Raw genomic sequence first — 24,065 nt, 5'->3', positions numbered from 1 at the left:
AATCAGATCATCTGATCATTGTCATAGCAATCTGCTCAGCATTCCTTCCTCCTCTTCCTCTTCATCCAGTGACGCTCTTTCTCTCTGCCACCTTGTTTCCAACATTCTGCAAAAGTTTATACAGAAGGTACCAAGTCACCATCAGTCTGGAGACTCAGACTTGGGTGTGGGGTGAAGTGCCATCTGGTCTGTCTAGGTACCTGAAGCACCTATTCAGCACACCAGTGTCTGAGGTTGGCAGTGCCACTCCTGAACCTCATGCTCTGGTATATAATGAGATATTATTAGCCACATTCAAAGGCAATATTTCTTATCTCCACGGAGCCAACTAGTAAGTCCAATTGGAGTTGTAATTGGTTTGTTATTAAAAATACCAAAATACAGTGAAAATTTTTGTTTTACATGAGAGGCATTGATTATGTGGATAGTCAGAGGCTTTTTCCCAGGGCTGAAATGGTTGCCACAAGAGGACACAGGTTTAAGGTGCTGGGGAGCAGGTACAGAGGAGATGTCAAGGGTAAGTTTTTTACTCAGAGAGTGGTGAGTGCGTGGAATGGGCTGCCAGCAACAGTAGTGGAGGCGGATACGATAGGGTCTTTTAAGAGACTTTTAGATAGGTACATGAAGCTTAGTAAAATAGAGGGCTATGGGTAAGCCCAGTAATTTCTGAGGTAGGGACATGTTCGGCACAACTTTGTGGACCGAAGGGCCTGTATTGTGCTGTAGGTTTTCGATGTTTCTATGCCATCTACACAGGTCATTCCAAAAAATGAGTACATTGAGAGGGTACATAAGGAAAGACAATAACAGAATGCAGAATGAAGTGTTACAGTTACAGAGGAAGTGCACAGCAGGTGGGCAAGTAAAGTGCAAGGACCAAACTGAGGTTGATTAAGAGATCAAAGGTTCATCTTTATCGTATGAGATCTGTTCACAAGTCTTATAACTTCAGAGTAGAAGTTGACCTTAAACCTGATGGTATATGTTTTCAAACTTCTGTATCTTCTGCCCGAAGGAGGAAAAAAAGGGAATGACTTGGGTGGCAGGGTTAACACAGAACAAAGGCATCATAGTACCTGCCTGGGAATTTGCTCTGATTGGAGATGGGCTGTTGTGGATGATGTGTAGGCCCTTGCAGATGATGAATGCTCCTCGGTGATGTGTGGCTGCTTTGATTGCCTTGTGCGTTCAGAAAAACTTAACAGTAACCCCATGTATGCTGACTGCGCCCGTCGTCAACAGGCGACCCATCGGCCTTCTGCTGCTTCAGTCTGTGAGATGCTGCATATGTTTTGCACTCAGTCCCTGAAGGATCCCAGAGCAAATAATCTGAGGGATCTCGGCTGACAGCCGACAGTGTAGGGTGGTCAACCCTTCTGCAAAGTCAAAGTTGAGTTTATTGTATGTGCAAGTATGTTTGTTGTATTGAGTTTAAGTATGTGTAAGCACGGGTGCAATTATAAGCTTACCTTCAGCAGCGTCACACTGAAACACAAGTCATACAAAATTATACAAGGAGCAATTAGGAAAAGAGTCAAGGTCTATTGTTGTGCAAAGTGGTCTTTCCTGCACTGAGATAGTGATTGGGTTGCTGGTGCTGATGTCACCTGACCTATTTAATGTTTCAGGCATTTTCAGATTTATTTCAGAATTCCAGCATCTACAGTTGTTCTGATTAATCGGCCCCCAGCTAATACCCTCACCTCCTCAGATTCTGCTGCATGATTTCCGTCAGAAAGCAAATCACTGCTGCATCCAAGGCTCTTGATTTGTGCATTGTTCCCTTCTCTGGGTCCTAATTCCTGCAGCAGAAGCACAGGCAGGCTGATGTGGCCATGGAGATCTACAAATTAGGACTCAAGGGGTTATCAAAGACTACAAAGTTTGCAAACTTTGTTGCAATTCTAAAAAGCCTTTCCTCAGTCTTCGCAATTCCCTTCGTATAAAACCCATGTGCTGCGAGCCTTCCACAGACTCAACCCAGAGGCTGCAGTGTTCATTACATGATTTGAGTGTTAAATCTTTGTCCCCATTACACTGCCACGTCTTTTTCCAACTTGGTTTCACTGGCACCGAGCAGCCATAGACACCCATGTTCCAAACTTAAGTTAATATTGCTCTCAACAAGAAAATGATACATGGAAATGTTCAGCCTCCCTTCTCCCACACCTTAACATCTTCAGGTAAAATGTGGGAGTTGGAATGTGACTTTGTTTCCAGTTTGCCATTTCTAGCACTCATTGATTTCAAACCCTTCAAGGCACATGAATTTTAATTTACACCCTGCCTTTGAATTTGATTTGTTCATTTCTCAACTTAACTGCAAAATGGAACAAGTAGAAGTATTTGAGGCAGTTCCTAAGTATTTGACGACATAAATTGATTAGAACTTGATCAGATTAGAATAGATGCTTTCTCAGCATCCGACATGAACCCACTTTGAAGACGGGTGAAAGTCAATTAATGTGGATCACCACTTGCTATTCTGTCCAGTCAGGACTAGGTTCAGTATGATAAGCACCTTCCCACCTTAGTGGATGATTGCAAGGGTTATAGAGTCGCAGGGGTGACTCGGTACTGCCAACCATTACAAAACTAGGAACACATTGCGCTTCTTTCCTCAGAATTTAATAGGACTCCATGGATATCAGGAGACTTCAGTGAGACTACAGTTTGCCCAACTGTCATCCAAAGATTGAGCTTCGACCAAGAGGTAGTACTTTCTCCTGCATTAAGCTGCTGAGGTACCCATTCATTCTGTGACTCCAGCTGACAACACTCTGTCAGTGAAAGCATAGTATGGATGTCAATAGGTCATGCAGAGAGGGTGAGCTGAAGGGCCAGTTTTCATGTTGTCTTGCAATGACTTTATGCTTCAGTTTCCTCGGCAGAACTTCTTCCTAAGTGGCTCGTGCACATAGAGCACTGCAGCACAGAAAGAGGCTTTCGGACAATCTAGTCTGTGCCATCCTGGTCTTCTGCATAATCTCATCTACCTACACACAAACCGTAGCCCTCCATACCTCCCTCGTCCATGTACATATCCAAACTTCTCTTAAATGTTACGATGACCAACTGGTCATTTACAAATGTTTTATTGCAGACAACTAACATTGGGACCTTTGTGAAATCCTATTCCAGCAGCCTCACGCAGAAAGCTATTCCTTGGTACCAAGCACAGCCTAACCCGCACAGCCTCCTTGGAGTGTTCAGAGTGGCATGACGGGGCAGGTGGAAGAGTGTCATTGACAGGGCCCTTGAAGCTTTAATAATATTGAGTTACATTAATTGGAGATTTCATTGAGAAGGAAGAAATGGCTGAGGCAGAAGAAATAACAGGTACATGGTAGGAAAGGTTTAGAGGGATGTGGTCAAGTTGGGCAAATGGGACTAGTTAAAATGGGCAGTTTGGTCAGAATAGACAATGGGCTGAATGTTTCCATCTTGGATTACTCTCTGACTGAATAAGGAGAAACCAAAAACCAAACAAATCAGCATGCCAGCTGTGAATCCCCGGGAAAACCCCATCTTCTTCAGAGGAGCAGCCCACGGTGTCAATCAGGAATTGTTGGAATGGAGTCAGAGTGCAACACATATGGAGAGTAAGCAAATGAGGCTCTTCCTTCATAAAGTTGACAATGCTATAATTAGTCTTCATTTCAGCCAACAGTCCTGCATGTTTTTGCCACCGTTATTCAATCAGACCCTTTTTTGACAGGGACTGACAGCTGAAATGGAGCAAAGCCACAGCCAGAGACTAACGGAGCTGACCACCCGCCACCATCAGGAGCTGGAGAAGGAGACCAAGCGCCTTAGGATTGCTAATCAGCAGGCTGAGAGAGTACTGGAGGCCAAGGAACGAGCCCATAGAAAACGCGTGAAAGAACTTGAAGAACAGGTATATCTTTCCTATGCCTAGTTTACCTGGTCTACCAAGGACAATGACTGATAGTAAACCACAATATGTTATTTTCAAATTCTCACCTGTGAGAGATGAGAGAAATTGACAGGTTTAAAATTGAGATAAAGCTAGGCAAGATAACACAGATGGGTATTTTTGTTGGTAAGTATAGTGATAGGAAACGGAGATTTTAGGTAAGTAACATAGAATGAGATTAGAGTGTCACTAGAATGTGGACTGCTTTGTAATATGGTAAGCAATCCCAGCATTCCAAACATTCCTGAAACATCAAACGAAAATGGAGACTCTAGGAAAATGGAATTAATTTTGGGGAGAAGAAAATGAGCGAATATCAGATCCTGAAATTCAGAGCAGGGAAGACGATCTTCAGTACTAAGGTTAAAATGGATCTATGTCTCTGAAAATATGTCTGCTGCCATATTTCCTATTCATTCATTATACCAGCACAGCTAAATATTTAATTTTACTGTTCCAGGAATTGGCTGTCCTTACACTGAAATCTACTGCCAATAAGGAAGCATTTAGCTTTCCCTTAAGTTCTGTGACTATGTAGAATATCTGCCACAGTAGGAATACTACAGTTGCCAAAGGTAGCCCTGGGCTAGGAGAGGAGTATTGTGAATTATCCAACATTACCAGTTTGATTGCTATCCATACCCCATTATTATTATGCTGTCAAATTATCATAAAGATTCACGATAAGCTGACAGTCACTGTGAAACTTGTTCTGCCTTACTGCCTACATAAAAGGATAAGAAAGTGGCAGCAAGCATTAAGGAATAAGCCAGAAAAGTAGACGATGTTTGTAGCAAAAAGAATTCTGGAGATCTTTTTTGGTCTACTGACTAGATGGGAAGAAATGAAGTTTACTGGTAAAAAAAATTTGATTGAACAGTATTGAGTCTTGGTTGAAAACAGTCAGATTGAAGGGATGCCTTTGGGCCTAGCTGCCACTAACTGAAGAAACATAAATTTTCAATAGTTGTTCTGGTTTTGTATTTCACTGTTTATCTAATCCAGGAGATTGAATCAACATGAATTGATTCAAATTGAATTTTCTCCCCTCTTGTTGGGAAAGGGAGAGAGAGAGCCTGTGGTATGTTGAATTGTCAGGGTGAATGATCAATTTTTACTGTACTGCAGATCATGGTCTTTCTTGGGGGTTTTGCTTGGTGGGTGGAGGGTGCTGAATCCTTTTTTGTCAGGGAGGGGGGATGGTGTTGCTTTGCTGCTGCTTGTGCATGGGAAGGGAGCAATAGGAGGGCCTGGGGTTCTAACATATTCACTGTCACTCATTCATTGGGGCTCTTTTCTGTTTTTGTGGATGTCTGCAAAGAACAAGAATTTCAAGTTGTATATTGTATACATTTCTCTGATATTAAGTGGAACTATTTTGACTCGGATTCAATGAAAAGTATGTTCAACGGGCATTATTGACTGTTGCCTTAAGCCAACTAACCACTTGTTCTGCTTGCTTAGGTAGCTATCCTGCAGGAGCAGTTGGACCGGGAGATGAGGAAAAGACAAGTCTATATTTCACAAATGCTTAAATCAGGAAAGTAGCTGGGAAGCAAATCAAGTTCCATCCAATGGAAACTGGGGAATAATCTTAAATATTCAAGGCAAAGTCATTCAATGGATGAATGTTCAACTGAATGGTCACATTTATATGGCCATCATCTTGAAAACAACAGCTCTTGAAACCTTTTGCTTGAACTGCAAATTACAGAATATGTATAGGGCAGTTCCTCACACTGATTTGTGGGCAGAGTTCATAAGGTCTTTCTGACATCCTCTTTCTGATTGGACTTCTGGCCTACAAAAACCAATGAGGATTCTGACCCCACAGCTACAGCAGACATTCCTGCGCCTTCTCACATCTAATTTCAATACTGTGAAAAGACTGATCTTTTGAATCTTCCACAGTGGGGAATCTCTGTGAAACCTTCCCAACAACCACTGACCTCAGTCTCTGTCGAGACAGAGTCTGTTTACATTCTTGACGTGGCATTTTCCAGCTGGTAACTGTATTCACTTGTCCTGTTTGCTCACTTAAGTATCCATAGCTCTGCTTCTGAAATTCAAAGACTAACATTCCCAGGGAAGTACATGAAACATTCTTAACCATTGCACAAGCCTTCTGTTTGCTACCCTGCTCTTCTGGTTTCATGGATGAAGTTTCTCTCTGTGACCCAGAACAGTTCCATTGGATGCTACCTGACTGGACCAAGAGTCATGGGCTTCATTGAAATCATGGTGAGAAGTGGGCATTCTGCACCTTTAGCTGATGCTCTGCTAAACCCTAGAATCCCACAGCTCAGAGAGGAATGGTTGATCAGCGTGAAATCATAGACCCCTGTAATAACACCAGTCAAAAAGAAACACATTAGCCCTACCTTGTGATTACAAGTGTTCCTACATTGTACTGGGATAGCCTAGCAGGGAAGGAGACCCAAAGTTTGGCAAAATCTGCAGAGCTGTTCCTCGGCATAATGTTAACCTTGTTCCTGTTAGCTGGTGTTGAAATGACAGTATAATTTAAATTTTGCATTATAGATGAAATTTCCATTGATTCCAACTGCTGGTCGGTCACTAATTTCAGGGCAAACAAAATCAGGTTCAGGTGCGAGCAATCCTACCTTCTCCTGCCCTACTCCTCTGCTTCACTCTCTGCTCCCTCCATCAAATAGCTTAGCAACAGCAAGAGCAACTATAGAAGGCAAAATACAGTGTAAACTGGGTGATGACAGGTCAAAGCTGATTTTTCTTTCCATGTGCTTAATCTCAGGGCAGTTTTGCACATAGCTCATTTTACAATCTGTTCAACATCCAAAAGGCCAAGTGTTTATGTGTGTACAATTCACAGCAAAAGGGTACTGAGAATAGTCATTAGTGGCAACGTTACAGCCAGTAGGCACTGAACAGCACAGTTTCCTTCCCTGCACTGTTGAGGATCAGTAACTTACATGGAGCTTCTGTCTGTACTTAAATTGGCAGCCAGGATGGTGCAATACATCAGCTAGGGATAACACTCCAGAACTTTAGAACATAGAACAGTACTGCACAGTACACAGCCTGCAGCCTACAGTGTTGTGACAACCTTTTAACATAATCCAAGATTAATTTAACCCTTCCATCCCACATTGCCCTCGATTCATCCTTCATCCATGTGCCTATAAGAGTCTCTGAAATGTCTCTAATTTACCTGCTTCTACCACCACCTCTGGCAGTGTGCTCCATGCACCTACCACGCTCTGTGTAGAAAGAAACTCCCTCTGACGTCCTATTCTACTTCCTTCCAATCCCCTTAAAATTATGTCCTCTCTCATTAGCCATTGTCCGCTTAGGAAAAACATACAGACTATTCACTCTATCTATGCCACTTATACATCTCTATCAATTACCTCTCGCCTCCTTCATTCCAAAGAGAAGCCTCTAGCTTGCTCATTCTTTCCTCATAAGACACGCTCTTTGATCCAGGCAGCATCCTGCTTAATTTCCTCTGCACCCTCTCTAAGCTTCTAAACCTTTCCTCTAATGAGATGACCAGAACTGAACTTTACCATGGGAGTTAAGGAATGAACCGCATTAATTGTAAATAATGCTGCAAATGCACAGCTGGACAGCCAGCATCCATGGGAATAGAAACAGAGTTAGTGTTTCAGGTAGAGCACCATATTCACTTAGAAACCCTCAATCAAAGACCTGACAATTAAGCCATATTAATCCAAGAATGGATTCTAACATCAAACTGTACATTGACTATGGAGGGCTATTTAGAAGATGTCATGTCATACTCCCTAGTAAGATACAGGAAAAAATAAATCAGCTGTTAACAGATAACATTGAATTGATTCTTCAGTCTAAACAAAAAAAAATCACATCCAACATCCACATCCATGTGATCCAACAATCACATCCACGCTAGCAATGTTAAAACAGAGTTTTGTTACCATCCAAGATAAGGGTTTCATGTTTCCACACGTCTAGTTGGTGTGGTTCTCCATTGTTAAGTATGCAAGGTTTTTACTTTCCTTGATATCTGTCACTGTGTTGCATTTAATAGTTATCTCTGACCATGTTAGTGTTATTGCATCTTTATTTCCTCCTGGAACAAAGAGCTGTTAAAGTTGAAATCCAGCATTGCCTAATCATGATATCTGATTTTATTTGTGGCACATACAAATTGCTGGAGGAATTCTATGGAGAGGAATAAAGAGTCAACTTTTCGGGCTAAGACCCTTCCTCTCTATAGATGCTGCCTGACCTGCTGAGTTCCTTCAGCATTTTATGTGCGTCATTCTGGATTTCCAGCATCTGCTGAAACTCTTGTGTTTTTGGACTTAGCTCTTCATTTTTCCTACTCTTTCCAACCTCGCTCTTAATGAAAGCAGTCCTAGTGCCAATGTACCACAAATGATGCTAGATCTCCATCAAGGTCCCACTAAGCTGTCTTGTAGAACTGGAGTCATTCCTTGATGAGGTGACAGTCCAATTTGGCCTAATTAACTAGCCAATCTGTCAGTTCATTGCCGGATATTGCTTTTGATGCATGAACTCCCTAGAACCTTTAACTCTATGCAACAAAATGGGGGTGGATATTTGCATACTGAAAAACAAAAGGTTCAAAGTATGTATGTAGTATACAACTCCTGAGATTCTTCTTCTCCAGAGAGCCATGAAACAAAGAGAAGCCATGGAAGTCAATTCAAAGAGATAGAGCAAATCCACACCCTCACACAAATCACAATCAACTCTACCCCCTCAGAATGCAATAAGACCATCGGTCCCCAAATCCACCTCCCCCCGCACAAAAGAACAAGAGCATTGAACCCCCCTGACCCCCTACCCCCACACAAAAAAAGAGGAAAAATATGTAATTATATCAATACAGCAGAGGGAGAACTAATATCTATGCTCAACCCTTTACCCACCCTTCCCATAAAATGCTGTCAATATTTTAAAATCAGCTGCTCCACTGAGAGAAACAAGAACTTTTATTCATTTTTGTTCCTTTTTACTGGCGATGTTTTAGATCCATGCTGACCAATTGTATCGGTGTGTATGTTTGATAGACTGAGTGGCTACTATCCGGTCAGGATTTGTGTTTGATAGCTTGATTTAGTATTGTGTTTCACTCTTCAATTAAATATAGGTTAAAACATGCACCCAGCTATAATTCTAGTAACCAAGCAAATTCAACAAGAATTCATGTGATATCTTTGTATAGTTTTGTAAAGTGATTATAATTAATTTTTTTTAATCAATAAAACTGGTTGTAATGTGGTTTTAATCAAATGTGTCTGAGTTATTCTGTATGTAATCTTCTCATATATGGGCTGCAGTACTGAATTACTGAGCGTGCATTTAACTATTGGCCTAGCTTAGCTAATTGCATGTTGATTGACCATGACATTTAAGTTAGCCAAAGTATTCATTGAACTCTCTTTTGAAATCTTGTTCTGAATCTACTTCCACCACCCTTCCTGGCACCATGTTCCAGATCATAAATAAATTGTCCTCAATTCCAATTTCTTTTCCCAATTATCTGCAAATAGATTTTGTTTTCCTCCATCCAGTGAAAACATATGTGCAGTTAAGTTTCACCAAAAAAAACTGTTGTCTGCTTCTGTTGTCATGAAACATTAAATTTAAGAATTTGAAGACGGAAGGATTTTTGAATTCAATAAATCATGTAATCATTTTAAGTTATGGCAATGATCAATTACACAGGAAAGAAAATATCAATGTCCTATTTTCCATTTCCTTTATAACTGTGCAAAATGCACATGACATAATGCTGCCTGGTGAATATCAGCTGTCTACTTAACCATGGGGTGAATCACAAGGAAGCCTCACCTGATATTATTAAACAAGGGTCACCGCAGAGAAATCGAGATTGTAACCCCAATAGACTTCTCACTTAGCCTGCCAATTGTGAATGCCCCAGCTAAGATAGCTAAACTCGGTGGTCCCAAGAATATAAATCATTTGGTGTAGGCTCTCCCCACTTAGCTGCAGGAGCAACTTAGTTTGCTCACTTAGAAAAGATTTATATAGTTCAAAAACATCTATACCGCTCTGAATTTGGGTCCAGGAAAAACCTTGCAAAAATAAGTAAAATGCAAAGTCCCAGATCTAACTAACTTCTTGTTTTGCTGCTATGCTTCTGCACAGCTGTTGTGAGAGTGGTGAACGTAGAGTGCTGCGTGATTTCAACTGTACACAGCAAGCTCTTGCCACAGCTGTCAATCCCATGTGCCCAAGGGAAGGCATGATTACAACATTGGCTCAATTCACTGCGAGAATTCCGAGAATGAAAGGCTCCTTGTTTTTGGGAAGCTTATGTCTGAAGCCAGGAATTCCTTTTGCACACCCTTGTTGCTCTGAAGTTCTTGCTGTTGATACAACAACTAGTTGTGGATTGTAAACTAGGGAAGTGCAATAGCCAATCAACTTCCTGCACTGATTTCAGGTTAACCTGTTAAACCGCTGCCCTGCAGCTCCTCAACCAAACACAGGTTGTGGACCACAACTTCGAAGAGCTTATATTGTTAAGGAAATACCTGTCCTCCTTGCTTTGCACTGCAAACATATTTTTGTTGGACCTTGTCATCTGCGGATTGATGGTAGCCACAATCTGTTTCAGAATGGAAAGGAAGCAGCGCAATTAATTATAACATTGGTTATATTGAATATGTGTATCAACATTTCTGGGACTTCACAACAAGTGCTGTTACAAATGAAGAGGTGGTTTCCATTTCTCTGTTCTTAAAGAGGCTTGAAATAATAGAGTAATTAGGCATTAACAGCTGTAGCTGGTAAAACTGCCAAAGATTAGTTAATCTGAGCATTAGGTATGAACTAGGGTCATTAAAGATTGGATGCAATCTATATTATTACACAAAAAGCAAGATGGACTCAAATTGGCAAAGTATACATAACATGATAAATTGGAACAAACACAACAGCTTAAAGAATGCTGGTAAAAAGTGTGGGTGTTTGGATGGTGGAAAAGTTCATGGTTCAACAATCCAGTGTTTTTAGTTAAATAATCTCACTTACCTGCCTCCATAATTCCAAAAAAAAACATTTTCTTCATCCCTTTAAATTGTCTATTGCACTCATCTTACATAGTGACCATCCCTCAGGATAATTCCCATTTGGGTGAATTTGTTGCAGGACTCTTCTCATCTATAACTTCACTACTTTATCTTAAAACTGGAGTCCCTCATTAACACCGCCTATTATTGTCACCTTTATGGCCTTCTTAATTTCAGCAAAATCCATTCGCATTATACTGCAGCATATGAAAGTCTCCCACTACTTCCTACACCCAATAATAGTCAACACTTTGAGATTACACATAAAAATCTCAATACTGTTTATAAAATACTTTAAACAGCAATCTCTCGCAGATAACAGTAGAACAGCACACAAAGTAGCCTGGGGTAAACATAGACTTGAAAGTCGGCACAGTTTTTTGTAGTTTATTCTCATCATCCACTTTCTTTCTCAGTTATTTTGGTCATCATTTCCTAGCTTCTGTGATTATTGCCACTACTAACCTCCGCAATATTGTATTCCTTTTCTGTCAATTTGATGCCATCTCTTTTTGCCACAGATAGATTATTCTCTTGTAGTATTGTTATTTCTCAATGGATTACATATTTTTAAGATTTAACAAATATTTTTGTTAGTGGTAGCTTTACTATCTTGCCTTTTAATCTATTTTCCTGGTCAATTCCTCCATAATCCTACTTTTAACTTAAGACACCATCTTCAGAATGGAGTTGTTTTCTTTTCACATGCTCAGTAAAATTCTGTCATGTTATGATTACTCTTTCCCAAAAGATGCTTTACACGATGTCTGTAAGCAACGCCGTCCCATTATGTATGACTTGTTCTTGTTTGCCTCCACATAGTTCCAAGAAAGTGTACCAAATATGTTCTCTAGACACATTAGCAGGACTACCTAGTTCTGATGAAGGGTCTGAAACTTTAGCTTTCCTTCTCCAACGATGGTAACTGATCTGGAGAGTTTGCTGTTTTAATTTCAGATTTTCACATCTGTAGTTTTCTTTTGTTTATTTTCATTCAATCCTTGGCATCCTAGGCTCAAACCTCCGCTATCACAAGATTAGGTCAGAGTTTTGAGATTGGGAGTAGATTTACTCCTGAGAGCCCTGGGCTTAGACCTTTGCTTTTTCATTTTATTTAAAATGTCCTGTGTTTGGACCCAGGTTTAGTCCTAAATGTCCTGGGTTCAGACTTGAGCAATTCTAGCAAGACCAGAATGTACTGGGTCTGGATCTAAGTTTAGACCAAAGTGTTCTGAGCTCAGACACAAGAAGTCCCAGGCTTAGTTCAGTATTTCCTGTTTTAGATTTGGGCTTCTGCAGTTGTTTGAATTTCTCAGTCCTCTCTTTTTGCCTCTCACATTTTGTTTTCAAAAACTTGAGAATGAGTGTTGTTTTTTGAATACTTCAGAGCTTTTCTCATATAAAATGCTCAGAACAGAGCAAGACATTCAGCCCACACAACACACAGAAAATGCTGGTGGAACACAGCAAGCCAGGCAGCATCTATAAGGAGAAGCACTGTCGACGTTTCAGGCCGAAACTCTTCGTCAGGACTAACTGAAAGGAAAGATACTAAGAGATTTGAAAGTAGTGGGGGGAGGGGGAAATGCAAAAGGATAGGAGAAGACCGGAGGGGGTGGGATGAAGCTAAAAGCTGGAAAGGTGATTGGTGAAAGTGATACAGAGCTGGAGAAGGGAAAGGATCATGGGACGGGAAGCCTCGGGAGAAAGAAAGGGAGAGGGGGGGAGCACCAGGGGAAGATGGAGAACAGGCAGGGTGATGGGCAGAGAGAGAGAGAAAAAAAACAAAAGACTAAATATGTCAGGGTTGGGGTAAGAAGGGGAGGAGGGGCATTAACAGAAGTTAGCGAAGTCAATGTTCATGCCATCAGGTTGGAGGCTACCCAACTGGTATATAAGGTGTGGTTCCTCCAGCCTGAGTGTGGATTCATCTTGACAGTAGAGGAGGCCATGGATAGACATATCAGAATGGGAATGGGACGTGGAATTAAAATGTGTGGCCACTGGGAGATCCTGCTTTCTCTGGCGGACCGAGCATAGGTGTTCAGCGAAACGGTCTCCCAGTCTGCCTCGGGTCTCACCAATATATAAAAGGCCACACCGGGAGCACCGGACACAGTATACCACACCAGCCGACTCACAGGTGAAGTGTCGCCTCACCTGGAAGGACTGTCTGGGTGCTGAATGGTGGTGAGGGAGGAAGTGTAAGGGCAGGTGTAGCACTTGTTCTGCTTTAAGTGATATGTGCCAGGAGGGAGATCAGTGGGAAGGGATGGGGGGGGGGGGGGGACGAGTGGACAAGGGAGTTGCGTAGGGAGCGATCCCTGCAGAAAGCAGAAAGGGGGGGGAGGGAAAGATGTGCTTGGTAGTGGGATCCCGTTGGAGGCATTCAGCCCATTTGGTCCATGTCACTGTTTGTGTTTATATGTGGCTCTACCAGGCTTTATAATCAAACCCTCTCATCATATCTTTCTGCTCTGCGATTCATCAGTGTGTTTGTTGAAATTCTCCTTGAATGAACAAGCAGTATTCATGTTAATTACTCCCAGTGGTAGTGAAATAAAGTAGTACATGGAACATGGGAAATTAGAAACTTGTGTCACTGTGCTAGGGTTGTGGTATTGTGACCAACTTCTTTCACAGATGCCAGAATGTTGTACAATATTGCAGATTCAAAATAGCAACATGAGATTACCTTTTAATTTGGCCTTTGGAACTAATGGCAACCTTGCAATTTCTGAAATGGGACTTGATAAATAAACAAAGTACTAATTGAATTGGACAATTAGGTTAAACTGAAATAGTAGAATTGAATGGGTGGCAGAGTGGAGATAAGTCCCTACCAAAGGAGGTGTAAGGCACTCCTTCCCTCCGCCTTTGCTTGCAGGGCTTCTTTGGGCAAGGTATAGCCTCCTGATCAGATTCAAGTGAAGCAGGCAGTAGATGATTGTATGAACAGCTGATGCAGATCACAAGTCCTGGCTGTGCAATCACTGACACCAGGCAGATAATCTCTAAAGAGTATTGATAATGGCTGGGTTCACTTGTCTTGTAAAGACACTGCCCAGAAGAAGGTAACAGCAAACCACTTCTGAAGAAAAAATTTGCCAAGGACAATCATAGTCCAAGACCATGATCGCCCATGTCATGTGACATGCTATATGATGATGATGAATGATCTTCCATGTAATAGACCTTTAAGGTGTTGGTTAACAAATTACTAGTTACCTTGGTGTTATTGATAATTAAAACAAATACTACATATCTGGTCTATTTCCCTCAAATTGCTTAACCCAGAGCAGCCTAAGATTAGTAACTAGGCTAATTAATGTCAAGTTTTATAGAAGGCAAAACTCTAGGTGTAAGAGCTGAGTTTTTCATTCCCATGTGTAATGTAAAATTTTTTTGTGTTACGATCGACATTCCCCACTCTGCTCCAGCAAATTTAGAAGATGAGGTGATGCATATATTTCCTAAGTCTGTGAAAAGATCTTGTAAGTCAATGGTTAACACTTTCTGATGGAGCTAGAGTTGCCAGTGTCTGGTTTTTCTTGAAGAGCTCTTGACTTAAAGATTAATCTCCTACAAACAACTGTTAGAAAGTTTATTGCATCGACAAATGTCAGCGTGAAACTGCATCGCCCAGAAAATGGATGCAGAAAATTAGTCTGTTCAACTTCTGGTGCAGCACATCAACTTAATATTGTCTGCTCATTCCAAGGGTTTCACCTCCAATATCACTAGCTACTCCTCAGCAGCTGACACTCAGAACAAGTCCCAACTTGTGATTGCCTCTTGACATTTAACATTGGCCTCTGCTTTAAACCCAGATTATGCTGACTGTATCAGCATTATTCAATGAACCTAAGGACCTGTTTCCATGCTGTATAACTCAATGAGTGTGCGTATGCCCTAAAAGGAAGTCTCACACAGGGTCTGCAGCAGGTGCTGGAGGTCATTATGCTTGCCAAAAGACATCGCAAAGGAGAGTGTGGACTCCGCAGATTTCCAAGGCCGGATACATGTTGAGGGGTAGTGTTGGGGCGGGTGGATGGAAGAACCAGATGCTGATTCTCCAGGGGCTAGGGGACAATGAGATATGAGTAGGAGGAGATAGCCCATCAGGATCAGACTACCTAAGTAAATTCAACAACCTCATAGTCATTGCCAAACTATAACTCATTAACTATATAAACTCACTCTGACTGGGACAATTCCAGTGGAAAAGACAGAAAATTCCAGTGGATAAAAATCGTGAATAATTATCTATTCACCAGCACCCTTACAATTTCAGAGTACAAGGATCTGACCAGGAACTGGTTGGGTTCCGGCACCCTAGAGTTCACCAGTACATCATCTTATCTAATATTAATTACCTTTAGTTTATCACTCCTATTCAAACCTTGTTCCTCACAACTTGCAAAGGACTATTTCTTGCTTTCTACAGATCATTTTAATAACTATTTCTTTTTTCCCATTTGCTCATTGGGCTACTATCTCCAAAGAACTTCTGTTTACCTACACGAATGCCATCCTTTTCTTGCTTATAGAAACTGTTCAGTATTCTGTGTTAACTTTGCTACTTTGCTGTCATGATTTAACTTCTTCCCCTTTATTCACAAACAAAAGAAAGCCTGCAGGTGCTGGAAAGCAAAGTAATGCACATAAAATGCTGGAGGAATTCAGCAGGCCAGGCAGAATCTGTGGGAAAAGGGTGAAAGGCAGCATCTACAGAAAAGAGCAAACAGTCGACGTTTTGGGCCAATACCCTTCGTCAGGACTGGGAAAAGAGATGAGAATTCAGAGAATGAAGATGGGGGAAGGGGAGGATGAAGTACAATGTGGCAGGTGATAGGTGAAACTGGGAGGGGAAGGGTTTCCTCTCTCTCAGCTTATTTCCTTACCTGCCCATCAACTCCCTCTGGTGCTCCTCCCCCTTTCCTTTGTCCATGGCCTTCTGACCTCCCCTGTCAGAGTTTCCCTTCTCCAGTCCTTTCACCAATTGACTTCCTAGCTCTTTACTTCACCCCCCCCCCACTGCCCCCTCATTGGTTTCACCTATCATCTTCTACCTTGTGCTTCTTTTTCTCCTCACCCGACCTTCTCAGTCTGATTTCTCATTCCTTTTCCCAGTCCTGATGAAGGGTTTCAGCCCAAAATGGCGACTATGTTCTCTTCTCCGCAGATGCAACCTGGCCAGCTGAGTTCCTCCAGCATTTTGTGTGTATTACTTCCTTTATTCAATTCCTTTGGTTATCATTTTGTTTGTGGCCTTAACTTTCCCAGCCCTCGGGTTTGCTATATTTTATTGGGAATATTTTAAGCCTTTTACTTTAATCTGAAGTTATTTGTGCAATGTAAAACAATCATCCACCTGTGGTTTTTTTTTTTGCAACATTGCCCTCAATATTTCCCATTCCTTTTGTTCTGTCTTTGTGCTCAATTCATGCTGCCACTTGCTCTCTCCTTCTCTCAGATGATTCTTTTCATTCTTGCTGTGCATTTTAACACTTACTGATTCCACATTCAAGCTTCCAAGTCCATAGCTCCCTGAAAGTGACTGCAAAAGTTGTTAGAGTGGTAAACAGGGTGTGTGGCATGCTTTGCCTTTATTAGTCGAAGCATTGAGTTAAAGAGCCAAGAAGTTATGTTGCAGCTTTATGAAACTATGATTAGGTGAATCTGAAGTATTGCATTCAGCTCTGATGACCCTGTTACAGGAAAGATGTGAAGAAGGTGCAGAAGATGTTTACCAGAATGCTGCTTGGATTAGAGGGTGTGTGTTCTGAGGGTAAATTGGACAGGCTGGGGTTGTTTGTCTAAAGCGATGGAGGCTAAGGGGAAATCTGATAAAAGTTTATAAAATTATAGAGACATGGACAGACAACCATCATCTTTTTCACAGGTTGAAATATCTGAGACCAGAGGACATGCTTTTAAGGTGAGAGGGGAGGTGAGCAGGGCAGGTTTTTTATAGACAGTGATGTGTGCCTTAGAATACGCAACCAGCGATACAGCGATGAAGACCGATACATTAAACGGATTTAAGAGGTTTTTAGTTGGCAGATGGATATGCAAGGAATGGAGAGATAGGGACCATGTGCAGACAGTGGGCCAAAGGGCTTATCCTGTTCTCTGTTCTATATTCTCCCTTAAAAGTGTTCTGAGTGCTTGATTTTGCCTGTCCTTAATCAGGCTGCTGCTCGTAACCCCATTCTTCCCCATTACTTGCACTGTTGCCCCCTCCACCCATTCCATTTATGCCCATTTTGCCTCCAGGCCTCTGCCTTGTGATGGGTAGCTGGCGCAGAGCGTGCAGCAGAATCAGAACACCACACGAGCTGCCAGGATATTGAAAGCCTTTTATCGTAACATTTTTTTGGATCTGAGCTTCACCTGCATTTAATGGCTGTCCCCAGTTGCCCTCGAGATGGTGATGGTGAGCAAATTTCCTGAACTCTGCGGTCATTCTCTTTGTGATATTCACAATGTGCTGCCAGCGAGGGAACTCCTGGGATTTCAACCCAACAACTGCGAAGGACTGGCAATATATTTCCAAGTCATGACGACATGGAGGCAAAGCAACTGTGTCTGCTATGTTTGTGGTGCTGGGAAGCTGAGTGACAATAACACACGGGAGAGATGGAGAGGTGAGGAAGAAACATGCAGCTGCTTATTTTACTTGTAGGTCTTCCACCCAGAATGTCCTCTCAGTATGTAAATACACAGGGAACCTGGACAGCAACCGTAAGGGTCAAAATATACATGAATACATATCTCTCCCCACTTGTTTTTAAAGTTTCTCCCCTTTCCCATACACCGAACAGCTTCTGATCTATTAACATTCAATTGAGTAATCATCAAATTCAACCAACTATTTTTTTCTCTAAACTAGGGAAAGAGCTAGTAGACAGCCTGTACTCTCAAGTGTAACCCAGGGGATAATTCTGCCCCGTGTGCTGAGGGTTAGTCATTAAAATAGAGATTCAATCTGTCTGGAGGCCATCTGTTCCTGTGAGGGTACCGGTGACCTGGGGACGATGCCAAAGTCGTTTTATCTCCTGGTGGTGTACACTATGTATAGATCTTGGCTTGGGTACTGCATTGTCAGTACGGGATACCTCAGAAAGCATGTGTGATGGAGGAGTGCTGGCTATGTCATTTGAAATTAACATAGTTCTAGAGTAATCTCAGAATCCTGTCCCATTTTTACTGGGTAAGGATTGGTCAGTTTGTGTTGGTTTTCAGTAGCCTCAGAAGTGGGCAACAGCTGGTCAACATACCTTCTCCAGATGTTGTGATTGCTAGTTTCCACTGTGTGTGACACAGAACCAGTTTGTGCCACCACCAATGCAAGTACGCAAATTCCAGGCAAGTACTCCCTATCCTGCTGTGAAACTTCTGTATTTTGCTTTGGCGCACCTCTCTGCTTGGGTTTTCTGTTCATTTAGCCCAATCTGTTTTGTGTTCTGGGGTCAAAGCAGGTTAAGCCAGTGTGAAGCATCAGTGCAGTGGCTGGAGCCATTTTGGTGGTGGCATGAGGTATGTTGCAGAATATCATCAAAAATGTGCTAAGACACTGGTTGATGGATCCACTTCCCAATTAAGTCTTCAGTGCTTGTTTCATTGCTTGTATGAATCATTCAGCAAGGTCACTAGTGAATAAATGATTTGGTGCTGACTCGATGTGCTGAATACCTTTTACTTCTATAAATGCTTTGAACTCTTCAGACAGGAGTTGTGGGACATTGTCACTTACAAGCTGTTGAAGAAGCCCAAAACACCGGAAGATGGAGCGTAGTTCCTCAATGCACTTTTCAGATGTAGTGCTCTTCATGATGGCAACCTTGGGCCAATTACTGGATATGTCCACTGTGACCATCTACATGTCCTGCAAAATCTATAATATGTGAATCCTCTGCCATGGTACTTCAAGCCATTTCCATGGTTGCAAAGGAGCAAGATGAGGAACATTTCTCACTCAATGTGGGAATGCTTTGACCTTCTTGTCAATCCTGGCCACGAGAAGTAGACGCATGCGATTACCTTGATGTGAACTACGCCACAGTGTCCTGCATGTAGCTCAACAAGCACTTGCTTTCTTAATGGTGGAGGAATGGCAACACAGAAGCCCCATAGTAAACATCCTGCTTGGACTGTGAGCTCCTTTCATTGAACCTAGTGAGGTTTCAGTTCTATGGTTGGCTCTTCTTTCCATTCATAAGTTAATATGTCCACCACTTTAGATAGAACAGGAATAGTACGTATGAGCTTCTGGACCTGCGTCGCAATTATCGGAGCTTTAGGTACTAACTGGAAGTAAAAGATTTCTTTTGGGATAGCTCTGGTGCTGTAACAGCTAAGGAAAGTCTAGACATTTCATCAGCATTCGAATGGTGCTCAGAACTCCTGTAGTTTATATCATACTGGAGTGCAGATAGTACCAGACCCAACATTGAATTTGACTAGCAGACAGGGAAAGCCTGCATGTGGGGAAAAAAATGCTGTCAAGGGCGATGATCTGTCAGTAGTGTAAAAGGGCAACCAAATAGGAATTGGTGGATTTTTTTAACTCCAAAGATAATTGCGAGTGTTTCCTGCTCAACCTAAGCATTGTGGCTTTTCTACCTTGCTTAATGTCCTTGACACAGAAACGATTGAACACTCCTCACTGATGGCATGATGTGTGAGATAACTGCCCCCCCATACAATAGGCTGATGAGTTGCAGGCCAACTGTATGGGCAATGACAGGTATAAGTGTGTGAGTGTTTTGGATTGTGACAAAGATGTTCTGGCCTTTTTAAAAGCCTCTTCACAGTGATCTGTCCACTGCCAGTGTGTTGATTTCTTTAAAAGCTCATGAAGTGGTTTCAGCATGTTAGCTCCATTAGGAACAAACTTTTCATTGTATGTTAGTACTGCTAAGAAAGATCTTAATTGGCTTACTTTCTGTGGTGTTGGAGCTTCCATGATTGCCTTCACTTTTGATGGTGCCTTGTGAAGCCCTGAGTTGTTGATCATATGGCCCAAATATTCAGTCGAAGGTTGAAGGACCACACACTTGTTCTTCTGGAACCTCAGCCCATAATCCTTGAGTCTTCATAGTTCTGTTAGTGCTCCTGCTCATTTTTCCCAATAGTGAGTAAGTCATCCAAATACCATTGCACCCCATCAACCCACTTGGGATCCATTGTTCACTGAAAAGGTGCGGGCGCTGAGGTGATGCCAAACGGAAGCTTTTGGTTCCTGAGCATTCCTTTGTGAGTCACTATGATCAACAGTTCCTGTGACTCTGACTCCACATGCATCTGCAAGAACGCTTGATACAAGTTAATCTTGCTAAACGTCTGTCCTCTGGGCAATCCTGCAAAAAGTCCATCAATGAAGGGAAGAGAGTATTATTCAGCCATACGAACCTTGGAGTCTTCACAAAGTCTTAAAGACCCACCCCTTTTCAGGACAGGAGCCACTGGAGTTGCCCATCTACTTGCACACACTGGTTCCAATACCTTATACTGGACTAGTTTTTCCAATTAAGCCTCTACCTTTGGTTTGATGGCATATGGAGCAGATTTTGCCTTCAGGTGTTTGGGTGTTGTGTCAGGCTTAACAGCCAGGTTAACAGTGATTCCTTTCATACAGCCCAGTTCTCCGTTGAATACGTCTACATGTTTCTTCAATAACTCTTGTAGACCAGTTCTCCCACCAGTCAAGTGCACTTCATGCCAGTTGAGCTTGAGCTGTTCCAACTATGAACAGCTCAGAAGTGCTGGATAACTACTTTTAACAAAGAACTGTGGAAGTTTCTCTGTTCGTTAATCTCCTCTGTGACATGTACTACTGCACCCTCTGGAACAACCTCACCAGTGTAAGTTTTTAAAGGCAACCTTGTCCCTTCTGGGGTGAGATGCAGCCTTGTAAACTGTTTCTGACACCAGAAATACTGCAGCATCTGTGTCCACCTGCATCGTCACTGTGGCCCGCTCCAAATGCTGTGTTGCCCAATAGCCATCTTTGTGTCCTGGAGCATAAAATTTCTTCAACCACAGAGTGAGAGGCACTGAATTCATCCTCAATTTGCTCCATCTTGTTTAAATCTTTCTTTTTGTTTTCCCAAAAGATATGTTTCCTGGTGTTTTTCTATAAGCCATTTTTCTTTATTACAGTGTTTTTGGTTGGCAGTGTCTTTTTACTTTTATAGGCACATTCAATATGTCCCTTTTTGTCACAACTTTAGCAATCTAAATCCTTATACCAGCCTTCTTTTGCTGAATGCCCATTTTTGCCACACAGAAATATTGCTTGCCAATAGGAATCTTATTCTTAAAGTCAGTAGAAACTTTATAAACTTGGGAAGATGCGCTTAATAGCTGTGCTTTTTTAGCTGCCATCTCCATAGATGTACTAATCTTAATTGCCTTCTGTAAAGTTACCTTTGTCTTCTATAAGCAAATATTTCTGAATTGCTTAACTACACAGACCATATGAGTCTAACTCATAATGTGCCATTCAGTGACTGTCCAAAATCAGTGTTCAGACAATTGCTTCAGCACAATCACAAACTATGAAATAGACTCGTCTTTCTCTTGATTCCTCTTATGAAATCTAAGCCTCCCAGCAATAAACAAGGGTTTAGGTGAATAGTGGTCCTTTAAGATTTTACCTATATCCTCATAAGGCATATTACCAGGCTTAGTGGGTTGCACTATACTGCATAATAAACTAAACATATTTGCACCCATCACCGTCAGAAAAGTTGGAATGCAAATATCATCTGAAATTTGATTTGAAGTACAAAATATTCAAATCTTTCAGAATATGAAATCCATTGTTCTGTCATTTTGTCACTTAGCCTCTCACTTACAAACATTGTCACCATTTCTAAACACAATCACTTTCCTTAAAAGTTAACTCGTCTTATCTCTCTCCCTCTCTCTCTTAATTGTTTTATTTGACCGTCCCATTCTCATTTTCTCCCACGGGATTCTTCACTCACCCACATTTCAAAGCAATACACCAGCAGTATTACACACAAACTTTTCTTGCCAAAGGGAACAAATCAATAAATATCGCATGAGGACCTGTCACCTTGTCGCCGAGTTTGTGGTACGAGGAATCCGGGTGACCATGAATAACGCACGGGAGAGATGGAGAGGTGAGGAACAAACATGCAGCTGTTTATTTTGCTTGTATATCATCTACCCAGAGTTCCCTCTCACATTATTTCCAGTATGTAACACACAGGGCAGCTCGTCATAGCCTGTATACATGAATATGTAACAGTTCCCATGGGCCAGCAGCTCTTGTCTTTCTTCAAAAGTTCAAAGTACATCTTATTATCAAAGTATGTGTAAATTATACAACCTTGAGATTCTTCTGCTTACAGGCAGCCACAAAACAAGAAGCTCGAAAGAACCCAATTTTTAAAAAAGACCAACATCCAGTGCACGGACAGAGCGAGGGGGGAGAAAACAAATCAGATCATGCAAACGGTAAAGCAAGCAACCACATTCAGAATGAAATTGAGTCTATGAGCCCAAAGCCAGGAGCAGTCAGAGCAGGCCCACAGCCTCAGTCTCAGTCCCTCACATGGAGGCAAGTCACCACAAAGCTCCTCAGCCTCAGTGTGGAGTAAAACATTGTGAAGTAGAACTGGCTCAACCCTCACCTGCGGTCCCGACACCTTGCCTTTTCAATCCATCTGGCCCGGCATTTAAATTGTACAAGCACTGGGTTGTCCCCCAGCCCCCACTGCATCGATATGCTCTGGGTCACTTCTGGCCCCTACTTAACCTTTCCAAATTGGCACGGTGCTTAGATGGATCAAATCTCACTCCCAGTTTTGGTGGATGGGCTTTGAATCAGCTCCATTTCAGCCTTTCTCCATTCCGTTCACTCCAACTACATCTCCGATTCTGATTGTGACTCCATCCTCTCCTAAAACACGCCTCGATCCTCAGATCAGTCTTGCCTTCATTCGCCTCTTCATTGTTTGCGGTGATCGTTTACCAAACTTTTCCATATAAAAAGTGAACGTTTAATGGGATGGATGGGGAACCAGACAATTGAGATGTTTTGTCCTGGGCAGTGCTGAGCTTTTTGGGCATTGCTGGAGCCGATTCCTCCCCTCAAGTGGAGTGTATTACATCTCATTCCTAGTTTATGTCCTGTCGATGATAGAAAAGCCTTGAGTTATCAGGAGCTATCACTCACTGCAGGGTACCTCGCCTCTAACCTGTACTTGCAGCCATGGTATTATCCCTCTTGTACCTGAATAGTGGTCAAAAGCAAATGTGAATTCCACTTTGTTAGCACTGGGTTTAAGTGAGCAATGCATGCTCACTGCACTCCTGATCTGCCATTCTCCTTAAGCGTCCCCGGATGTCTGAAAGCACAGCCAATGTTCTGACTGGGCTGGGTGGCACTGTTTTAACAATCTATGTACAAGTGTGAAACAGATGAGTCAAAACCATGATTGTTACAATCTTTCAATGTAATAGTTTATCTTAGTCAGAGGAAAGCCCTTGAGATTGACAGTCATGATCCTCTCCATCCAACAAACAGGAATCTTGTTTTTAATACATTGTGGAGCAGGAGAATGGACGAGATGGATGAACAAAGGCAAGGTAGTTAAGGGAAGATAATTGGAGGTCGGATCCTATAGGGGAGATAAGTGGGGTTGTTTCAGGGGGTAGCACAGTACACAGGTAGTGGACCTTCTGCCTCACAGTTCCAGATTTGATGCTGAGCCCAGGTACTGTCTGTTGTCCATGCTTGTTTCCCTTGGATGTTGCTCAGCTTCCTCCCACATTCCAAAGACATGCCAGCAGGTTAATCACTGGCTTGCTTACTTGGGCCCTTAGCTCACAAGTGCAGCATTGGCCATCGATGACCTCTCGTCTCCATCGTCCTCTGAAATTGATGGTATGGCTAGAGTTCACCAACGCTTCTGCAATCCATTGCATCCATTTCCTATACAGCTTCACCAGAGCCTGTTGGCCTGCCCTTTTCATCTCCACCTCTCACAATGGGGACTTAG

General features: G+C 42.1%; 1 protein-coding gene across 1 annotated transcript in view; it reads left to right on the top strand.

Moving 5' to 3' along the window:
* LOC140725332 (uncharacterized) overlaps positions 1-9,139 on the top strand; it is a 348,409-nt gene extending 339,270 nt beyond the window's left edge. The window contains exons 35-36 of the mRNA XM_073040660.1: positions 3,719-3,898; positions 5,402-9,139. Of these exons, the coding sequence (XP_072896761.1) occupies positions 3,719-3,898; positions 5,402-5,485 (264 nt within the window). The 3' untranslated portion in view covers positions 5,486-9,139. The remainder of the gene's footprint in view (positions 1-3,718; positions 3,899-5,401) is intronic.
* The last annotated feature ends 14,926 nt before the right edge of the window (positions 9,140-24,065 follow it).

This window comes from Hemitrygon akajei, chromosome 3, assembly GCF_048418815.1.
Source record: "Hemitrygon akajei chromosome 3, sHemAka1.3, whole genome shotgun sequence".
Classification (NCBI taxonomy): domain Eukaryota; kingdom Metazoa; phylum Chordata; class Chondrichthyes; order Myliobatiformes; family Dasyatidae; genus Hemitrygon; species Hemitrygon akajei.
The sequence above is the reverse complement of the archived record's forward strand: the minus strand, read 5'-3'. Positions and strand labels throughout refer to the sequence as shown.